We start from the raw sequence: 10,790 nt of genomic DNA on the forward strand, positions 1-10,790 counted from the left end.
TTCATTTTTGTTTTTTTAAATGTAAAGCACATTGAGTTGCCTTGTGTATGAAATGTGCTCTTGACTTGACTATATCACCCGTTTTGAAATATCTTCAGATATTAAACACTTTGCCTTTAAAAAACAGGAGCTTTTTCAGACGTATGCGGGGACTTTTATTCTGAAATTCCATTATTGTTTCGCAAGAGGATAACTTCCGGGTCAAGCGTCTTTGTGTTTGCGTCGTCGCGGCTATCTCACTTTTTGTCTATATTTGTTGAAATTAAAGAATAGCGGGCAATATTATTTTATCGAAATGGATATACTCAAAGCTGAGATCGCAAGGAAGAGAAAACTTATTGAAGACAAAATGCTTGTTGATGTGAGTGACTGATAGGTTTGCTTTTTTTTTGTTAGCTAACTGTTAGATAGCATTGTTGCTAGAAGTTAGCTAACGTTAGCTCGCTTAAAAAACACAATCACAGTTGGCTTTTCAGCCTCATCGATGTTTTTATACGTATTGGTTGACGTATTGGTACAGGCAAGTACTGGGCCTCACATACAGTACAAGCGAGACTGTGCTAGACATAGACTTAAAGCTAACTGGCAGTAAGGTAAACATACACACAACCATGTATTATATACTTTAAAAATGGCAGAAAGTGTCACCAGTGTTTCTTGTTCGTCAGATATTCCGTTGTCCAAAGCATTGGTTTTAATAAATGTTGAACTAGCCAGATGCTGGCATGCAGTTTGACATTACTCTCTCCTATATGGAAAAAGAATGATAAACAGCACTAATGGGTGCTAAATAGATAGCTATTTAATATTTGTGATCTTTGCACAATATTATAATAAAACAGAAGCAAAAATAAGTAGTGAGTGATCATGCCACTCCAGACCGGACCTCCACTAACCTCACACACAAGGCATTTCAACAGACTCAGTGAGGTTGTATGTTATGCCCTCATGACATGCATGATATGAACTATTCATCATGCTGGACACAGGATTTGGTTAGAAGTGGAATACAAGCTAACTAGCTCTCTGTTTCCAGGATACAAAAAAGTTCTTCAAAAGATCTGATCTTGCACGCAAGGAGGAAGAGGAGTATTACAAAAGATGTGGATATAAGGTAAATTTGGTTGTCATCAAGATCTTTCTCTCTCTCTCTCTCTCTCTCTCTCTCTCTCTCTCTCACACACACACACAGGTTATTTCCCATCTGCTTAAATCCCTGTCTTTCTCCACTTAAGTTTTAATTCACAGCAGCCAGTCATCCACGCCTACCCAGCACTCTACCGTAATTTAGCTTGGTGTTATTTTGAAGATACAAAACAAGTTCAGGCGTTGCTCAGGTGTAAATCAGTATTTGTGTCTGTGTTTACTGTGCTGTTTCTCCCCAACCTGCAACTGCTGCCTGCATCTGTAGGTTCAGAGAGAGACTCCCGAGAGCCAGGTATGGGATTGCACAGTGAAGGTTGCTGACAGGATGCATGATGGAAGGATAAAATATACTGTGTTCCAAAAACTTCCCCTTCCTTGGCACCTTCTCTCAAAGTTTACCAGTTTTTGGTGACTGGTGATGATTAAGGCCTAAATAACATGGTGGAGACATCTTTATTTTCCAGTTGAAGTCATGATACTTCGACTTCTCTTGGTTGCAAATAATTCTTGGCTTTTATTTTCATCTGCTTTGATACCAAATAGATTGTTTTCTCATAGGACAACACAGTTAGTGTCAGAAAGTCTAGTCAATCACATGAAAGTATTTGAATGAATTTATACGAATTATCTGGTTAGAGGGTACATGCACGATAAAGGTAGAATGCCGTATGGCCCAGGTCAACCTGGTCTAATACTCCACCATTGTTCACAAATTAAATTTTTATTGAACCACCAAACACTGCAACAGGGGGCGTATATGCCAGGTTGCTGTATCACTTGAGTGTTTGAAACTATTAACAAACTCAGCAACTATAACTTGTCAGAAAGCAAGGAGACAAGGAAAGGAAGCCACAAAACCAAACTGGGACACAGCTGCAGTGTGGATTTCAGCATGAGATACTGAACTGAAAAAACACAAACTTGGTTATCAAGCTGCGCTTTTTATGTTGCATCTTAATCTGTGACAGCAGCTCGTTTAGTTGTACCAACTTTCAGTTTTCCCTGGTTTTGTGTCACTAGTTTTGCATTGCCTTGTAACAGTTGCTCTTGGGAAAACTACATTTCTATTTTACTTTCAGTGCAAGGCCTAAGATGTTTATTTGAGCAAGGTCCATTGTGCATTTGGAAGGCTTTTTGTCAGCAGTTTCTGTTCTTCGGTCTTTTAGATTGTGCTGCTCAACCACAATCTAAGAGTGCTGAGATGCATGAGCCTTTGAAAGCATGATCTGGCAGCACATTTGAAGTTTTCTTGTTGCAGTGCTTTATGCTGCGAAAAGATTGAACACTTTTTGCCCGTGGTTAGGCTGTAGGTGGTGCAGCCAGCATCGGAATGCCACAGTATGAAAAGTATGAGATGAACGGTGATATGCAATATGCTTGCTTCTATTGGTAAGTTATTTGGCTTGGTTTTTATAGAGGAGCTTGACTTGACTTGTTTTTATAGAGGGGCTGCAGGTGAGTCAGATAGGGACTTGAATGTATACAATTCAGTAATCTAAGAGTGACACACATCCTCTTCAATCCTTATGTTTCATCTCCCAATGAAACCTGACACGCTTGATCTTTCACACACCCCAGTTCCATTCATTTTATTTGAATTGGTCCAGGAAGGAGATATGTTTTGATATTATCAGATTCTGGCTTTCCACATGTTGTATTATCAGGGTTAAGTTCTAACCTATATATATTTCCATTTCCTTCATGTTGTCCTGAAGGCTGATAAGAAAGAGGAAGATGAGCCATCCAGCTCAACCAATCCAGTGTTGGAGCTGGAACTAACAGAAGAGAAGCTGCCAATGACACTGTCACGACAGGAGGTGAGTCAACGTATAATATTAACACTTCCCTCTCGATAACCTTTCCTTCTAAATTACATGAAGTCAAACGTGTCTTTTGCATCGTTGTGGTTGCCTAGGTAATCCGGCGGCTTAGAGAACGAGGGGAACCAGTCCGGCTGTTTGGAGAGTCGGACTACGATGCCTTCCAGAGACTCAGGAAGATTGAGATTCTGGCCCCAGAAGTAAACAAGGTAGGACTGCGTCTCTCTTGGGAGTTGGACTCATGACCCTTTCAGACACTTGACCCGGGAACATGCTGACATGCTGATCCAGATCCATCCTGTGTAGGAAGCAATTCACCGAGCCTTGTACACAGGAAAGTCGGATGTCACTACCATTCACACCTGACCCGTGACAGACCTGCATACACAAGTGTAATTCCTTAATTGTCACTTCTCTGTGGGCTGTCACCTTGTAGCATCTTCAAAAGCAGAAGTGTTTACATATTGTGTTCAACATGGCGGATAACATGAAGCTTCGGTCAAGTTCTGTGAACTTTTGAGGTTGATTTTATTTACTCAATCACCAAACAAAAGCTTCACACAACTATTAACATAACACCATACAACCTTATTCAAGTGCTCCTGGGTTGAAGAAAGGTGGAATTTATGTGGATATTGTTATCTTCTGTTATTGCTCTTATGTCTCACACTTGTGTTTCACACCGTGGATCCATGTTTCAACCCTGTCTCTCGACCCTTGAACAGAGTCACTTTGTGGGGTCGACACTGACGTTCCACCCACATATTTTATATTAGTCCAGTGTGTAAGGGGCTTAAGTTTCATAACGTATTTTAATCTGAATCCTTACCTAATCATCAGCAATGATTTCATTGTCTCTATTTTTAGGCACACTGTGTTCATTTGACAATGTTTAAGAGATGGTTATGGTGATCTTTGCTGCTCACCTCTGTTCCCAGGGCTTGAGGAATGACCTTAAGGCAGCCATGGACAAGATTGACCAGCAGTACCTGAATGAGATTGTTGGGGGAACAGAGCCTGGAGAAGTGGACACACAGCATGACCTGAAAGTGCATGAGGAGAACACAACGATAGAAGAACTGGAGGTACGGTGCACAGGGTCGGGGAGGAGGAACGGGACTCGCCTATTAAAGAGTTATTGTTCAGTTAGCTCACGTTTTGATTCGAATAAGTGAGGGGCTGAGTGAGCATTGTGCAGTTTCCCATTTGTTAATCACCTATTAAAGAGCTGTTCGAAATTTACCTGGGGAGAGGTACGGTCAAAAATGGGAGAGAGTTCTTAATCTTTTTTTTTTTTTTTTTCGCTGAGGGAGAGGCTGGTCTGTTTTTTAATTGGGCCCAGGGAGGGCTGTGCATTTTTCCCCCTGGTTTTCACTATATTGGCAGTTGTGGGTTGCATTTTTTGGGCTTGTTTTCAAAATGTCCTTGCTTTTTTTTCAAACTTGTTTGTGCTTGGCCGCCTAATAAGAAACAAAACCGTGCGACGGTCTCAGATGAAATACTGCTGTCAATCATCCCCACCTGCTGCCGAATTCTGCTACCTGGGCAATTTGTAGCACCCGCACATAGCAGCCTCTCACTAACTGCTGTCATTTTCTCTCTCTCTCTCTCTCTGTCTCTCTCTGTCTCCTTGTCTCCCTACCAAGTGGTATTTTTTTAACAGCATACAAGAAGTGATGAGTTTAGACCACACTTGAGCACGAGAGGGTTTACGATGGCTTCACAAGAGTACTGACTATAAAGAATGGCATAAATACCTAAATAAATAAGTGATTTACATTTTCACTGTTCATAAATTACTCTCTGTAATTATTCTGTATATTGAAATGCAGTAAGTAATTAATATTTTGTCACATAACCCTGTTCAAGTGTTTGTTTAAAAGAGCGAAAACATGGTTGCCTGTTGCTGTCTGTTGTTTTTCCATTGTTGTTTTCCTGGTTCATATACGTAAATAGCTGGCTTGTGAACAGTGAGCGAGTAGGAACTATACCTTAATGGAGTAAACTTAAGGGGGACAAAATTGTCAGTGCATCAGGAGTCAGGACGCACATCTTTGGCACATTCGCAAGCGGGAAATTTTGTAGACAACTTGGCAGACCTTTTTTTTTTTTTTTTCATTTTGTTGAAATTAGGTATCATTGATAAACATGATTGATAAACGTTAGCAGGTGTTGGAAGTTGAAAGCTTAGCGCCAACCAGATCAAGCGATGCAGCGTTTGATCCTCTGATAGGTCTAGGCACGCTTTGTCAATATATAGTGGTGGTAACCCTTATTCAGAAAGGGAGAGGGGGTTGCTACCTTTTTCAAATACTAGGGGAGGCTCTGGTAAAAATATTTTTAATGTTGGGGAGGGTGGGTACGTTTTTGCATTTATTTATTTTTTTCAGGTTTGACCATCTCTCCCCCTGGTACATTTTGAACAGTCACTAATTTTGTATCATGAATGTTCCTTGAAAGGTTCACAGGAATCGCACGCTGAACGGTGTAAAATGTTTCTAAACTAGCTTAACAATAAAAGTCAAAGTTAATTATGCTTTTTGCAGGGATAGTTAAGGTTCTAATTCATGATGAAATTCTCCCACAGGCTCTTGGCAAAACCCTGGGCACAGGAGATGATAACGGAGACCAGGATGTTATTGACAAAGTTTTGAGGGTAAGACTGGCAATGTCATGCTCTGCCTTTGGATCTAGAGGGAGCTGTTGGATAATAAATGTTTACAATGTTTTTGTGGCTGCAACTCATGTTATTTTTCTTCATTCAAGAACAGCGCCTGTTTGCAGATCATTTTGTGACGCTTTATAAATATAACTTTAGAATATATATGTAGGACATTATTGTTAATATTTCTTTCTTGTTATCGTGTTGTAGTTTCTTCTTGGTGTTTGGGCCAAAGATCTGAACAGCAGAGAGGACCATGTGAAGCGCAGTGTCCAGGGCAAGCTGGCCAGCGCCACCCACTCACAGACCGAGTCCTACCTCAAACCTCTCTTCAGGAAGCTGAGGAAGAAGGTAACGATGTGGAGAGGAGGAGGCCAGCTACAGGAATGTGACCAGTTTATGTAGTCATGTTTTGACTTTAGTGCGCGTTAGTTGTTTTTAATTTATTATTTGACCATTATCTCTTTCAGAGTTTACCAGCTGACATCAAAGAGTCAATCACAGACATCATCAAATTCATGTTGGAGAGAGAATATGTCAAGGTATGATAATATTTGTCAATATAACATAGTGTTTCTGCCCATGTTGCCCTTAACTTTCTTCTTTTGTTTTATTATTACAATTTTGCTGATATTTGGGGTCATAAAATGGACATTGTGTGTGTGTGTGTTTTTCCAGGCAAATGATGCATATCTGCAGATGGCCATTGGTAATGCTCCCTGGCCTATTGGTGTGACCATGGTGGGTATCCACGCCCGTACAGGGCGAGAAAAGATCTTCTCCAAACACGTGGCCCATGTTCTCAACGATGAAACTCAGAGAAAATACATCCAGGTGAGACCCCGAGACTTCTAACCTGCAGATAGTGTCTAAAGCTATGTACATATTTGGGACAGGATTAGTTTTCAGGACAATGTGTGTAAAGTAATTGTTAATATACAGCATCTGTAATGTTAATGGATAATTTGCAGAGAGAGATCTCTGTACTCCCACAGCACTGTAATCATCAGACCTCTTATGATTGTACAAGCAAGTAGCACACATGTACGTGCATTGGCATCAGCTGTACCGAAAAAGTTGAAAACAAGATGTGTTGATATTCGCTTTTGAGAAATAATGTTACCAGGGGGTCTGAAAAGTTGCTAGAGTCACCAACTTGGCAACAGTGGATGGGAGTGTCTAGTGCATTTACACGCAATGTTAAATATCACTGACATGGCAGATCGGACAGAACTAAAATTACACACATGCTCCAATAGTGATTGTTTTACCCCAAATCCCCCTGTAAAACTAATCCTGTCCAAATAAAATAAATAAAATATATAGTAACATGTTGTAGGACCTGTATTGTATATTTCAATATACGATTTCTTTCCACAGGGACTGAAGAGGCTAATGACCATCTGCCAGAAACACTTCTCAACTGATCCATCAAAGTGCGTGGAGTACAATGCTCTATAACTTGATGTCAAGATGTATAAATCGTTTGCCACGGTTACACTTGTCCTTTCAATGTGACTTTTGCCCCAAGGTGGTCAGGCCAATTGTATCGCAATGTAAGGAAAATCCAATTTGGGAATGTTCCCACCAGGCCAGTTAATGTGTCCTGGCATGATTGAATGATAAAAGGAGTGTGGCAAACATTTCTCAAAACATTTTCCACCAAGGACTTTTAAATAAATATGCATTTGGCTAGAGATCCCCACCTGTATACAGTCAGAGTAGCTATTCTGTCAGTACATGATGTCATTATGCTAACTTCTAAGTGTAATAACATCTTGGAATTTGCTTGTGACTCCCTCAAAGACCCCAAAGGCTCTGCAGACCCTGCTTTGAGATCCAAGGGGGAAACGCACATGTCACACTTGTAGTAGTCAGAAGTCTTCATACACACATTAATTTGAGTGAATCCAGTTGGTCATGCTGTAAAAATGAGGAGTTTTGAGGATTAGGATTTAACTTTATTTACTGCTCTTGTTCTGTCCTGTAAAAAGAGGATTTTCCTTTGATATTGGCAAACATTGTACATAACTCTTTGAAAGATTTCTTTTCATGGTGTCTCAATCAAGATGCCATTTGCCAAGGCAGATCAAACGGTGTAAGTTGTATTACACCCAAGACATTTTTATTCCTAACTCTTTGTGGGCATGCTCAAATCAGTACAGGGATTTGATTCTAAATGCATATTTGAGTTTTTCATGACTTTACAACAGCAGCTGAAACCAATCAAAAAATACAGCTGACTTGTGTATGTGCACCATCTTACTAATACAATAAAATGCTGTTTTATGATACCAAGTGTCACGCTTATTTTTGTTTTTTATGCAGTGTGAAAAGTGAGATTCCCTTTCCCAAGATTAATTTGTTCTCTTGTTCTGCAGCTGGACTGCACAATGGGCCTATATTTAGCCACCATCTGTTTTTTTTGTCATTATAAAATGTGTCTGCAGAAAAACAATTCTTAATAAGGACTCTACAAATTTGCATGCATCAATACAATTTTTGATTACCCACAGTGTGACTTAATAATTCATTAGGATAGACCTACTGGTCCGGTAAACCGACGAATAATGCTGTCTCCATCGGGGCCAATCAGGAACCAGTATCGCTTTGTTTTGATAGCAGCAGCCCTCTTGGGGCAGTTGGTGTTTGTAAATGCTGAAACAGTGGTGAGATGCATCATGACCCCAAGTTTTGTCCAAATCTGTCCTGCGGTGTAGCGCCCCCCTTTGGCCATTCAATGTCATTTTGAAAATACCAGAACGGAGCAGTGACGCACATCATTCCCAGAAGTTTTGTCAAAATCCAAACAAAAAGTCGCGTCCGAGATATTGTGCGTAACGGACGGAGCTAATCCCTCCTCCGATAGCCAATTAAAGAATCAAAGCCTGCATGGCCACGTGCTGTACTGCATTACAAAGTAACATTTATGGATAAACCAGATCTGTAATTTTGGTCGCTGATGCAGCTTTCCCAATACTTTGATAATGGAGACGGTAACGTCACACTGTGACCTTATTGCATTGAGTAACCATGGTGACGTGATCTCTTCCTTGTAGTTATTAGTGTGTTCTCGGCTGCCTCAGCCCACGTCACCGCGGTTTGTCTGTCAGTTGTGAATGCACGTCACTACCCGAGTCTCAGCTGGAGAGCGCAGGCTGACAGGTGGCACTGCAAATACAAGTCCTTCATGAAATAGCTGGGTTTTTCTCTGGAATATGAAATTATCAGCTCCCACACATAACTGTACAATCTGCAGCCATCGCTCAGAATGCATATCATTACATTACCTACATTATGCCATTTAGCAGACAGTTCTGTCCAAAGCAACTTACAATAATACTACAATAGGAGTTAGGTGGACATTATTTTCCTTCACTGCAGAAACAACAGAGGTATATTCAGCTCAAGAGCATGAAATGCCTGATTAGAAAGTTGCAATTGTGCCCACATGTTAGCATTCATCTGTCTGCCCTTGAGATAAAGAAAGCTAAATATTTTGGCTTTTGTCCAGTTTAATCTTTTGTCCCTCTGCCAGTTGTGACTCTTACTTAGCTGAGGCCTTGAAATGATGGTCCCCTCTAAAGTATTTGCAGTTCATTTCAAATTAACAATGGACTTCCCTGTGTGTTATCGTAACTCTGGGGGTTTGTGTTAGCTCTGTTATCTCCCAAGGCCAGAGCTGTGCCCAATTGAAAGGAGAGAGTTCATTCCAGGTGAACAGACCAGAGTTAGAAATAAGCTACCTGCATTGCAACACTTACATTTCTAGCTATACCAAAACCACAAGATATACTTCCAGATCATTACAATTTCTCCAATGTGCAATATAACTCTTTTAGGTAGAGGAATGGTGCTGTCAAAGGGAATAAAACTATCAACAAGACATGTTGTCTTCAACATGTGTATGATGATAAATATGTGTCTCTGCATTTATTATATTTTAAATATGTGCTTTAAATATGTCAATTTGACCATGGAAATAGAGTACATGTGAATTGAAAATATTGCTGTTCTTGTTGAGTATTATATTGACTCAAGAGAGTGTTAACCAAGAGTTTGTTCACGAATGTGCACTTCAGCCACTAGAGGATATTAATAGTTAACCACTGAATGAACTCAGTAAACTACAATTCACAGCACTTGCTCCTACATAAGGTCCAGGCTAAAAAGCATAAAGCATTTTTCATGCTCAGAATGTTATACAAGTTGGACTCCTTGTTTCTTATAGCAGTCATAAATTCTGCACCAGAGTACAAGCTGTTCTGTTTCACTGGTGCTTCCCACCCATTCAGACAAGGTTGAATTCCTCTGTGTGTTTTTTCAAATATCACAACACTCTGGGTGCTCTCTGATTCATGTCAAGTCTGGGTCTCGCCCTGGTTATCTCTGGCCATGTCTCTCGATTGTCCTGTTAGTTTCAGCTGAGCTTGTGCAATGCTTTTGGAAATTTTACAAGGGCTGAAAACTCATCTGCGGCCTCATCCCATTCTCTTGGCAGTGACCCCATATTTGGGATACGCTGATCTAATACCGCCTGAACTTCCCGACAACAATGAGGGTTTGTATTCTTGCGGCGAGGGCCCACCCTATTTTTTCTCTAATGACCTGAGATCTATGCAGAGCCCCATTATTGGTCATAAGATCTGGGCAAGCTGATAAAAGACTGCTCTCTGTGCTCCTTTGTTCCTGGGCAGCAATGTGTGAGAGTAGGACGTGTGAGGGATCCACTCAGTGTCATTAACGCATTCAAATCCTCAGGCTTCATGGAAGGATTAGCTCCACAGCTCTGTGTAATTGCATATATTAGCATGCCAATGTGGAAATCAAAGCAAAAGTGTTGTTTAGATGCTTGATTGTTATCTGGAGCATTATTTCACAGTTGATTATATGGGGAAATAATTGGGTTAGGTGAGATAACCTCCAAGCAATCTCAGTTTCAGTGAAAATCTAGCCAGAAATGCATAGAAAGATTATGCAATGATATAATAAATATATTACATGCTTGTCATATGTTCTTAAACATTGTGCTTTTAGCGGAGCTTGTCTTTCTTCAGCTGGAAAATCGTGTCTTCCCTAAGCTTTCCTTTCAGCTGATTCTATTTTGAACATAAAGAACAAGACAACAGTTCATTTCCATACGGGGATCACCAGTGCACCGC

The 10,790-nt window shown here is 40.5% G+C and overlaps 1 protein-coding gene across 1 annotated transcript; it reads left to right on the forward strand.

Annotated features, from left to right (window-relative positions):
• Positions 1 to 209: 209 nt before the first annotated feature.
• prpf18 (PRP18 pre-mRNA processing factor 18 homolog (yeast)) lies at positions 210 to 7,922 on the forward strand. Its single transcript, XM_071899840.2, has 10 exons — positions 210 to 361; positions 1,037 to 1,114; positions 2,862 to 2,963; positions 3,062 to 3,175; positions 3,905 to 4,051; positions 5,554 to 5,622; positions 5,839 to 5,979; positions 6,099 to 6,170; positions 6,307 to 6,462; positions 7,009 to 7,922. The coding sequence occupies exons 1-10, from the start codon at positions 296 to 298 to the stop codon at positions 7,087 to 7,089; spliced, it is 1,026 nt and encodes a 341-aa protein (XP_071755941.1). The 5' UTR covers positions 210 to 295; the 3' UTR covers positions 7,090 to 7,922.
• The last annotated feature ends 2,868 nt before the right edge of the window (positions 7,923 to 10,790 follow it).

This window comes from Centroberyx gerrardi, chromosome 4 (assembly GCF_048128805.1).
Source record: "Centroberyx gerrardi isolate f3 chromosome 4, fCenGer3.hap1.cur.20231027, whole genome shotgun sequence".
Taxonomy (NCBI): domain Eukaryota; kingdom Metazoa; phylum Chordata; class Actinopteri; order Beryciformes; family Berycidae; genus Centroberyx; species Centroberyx gerrardi.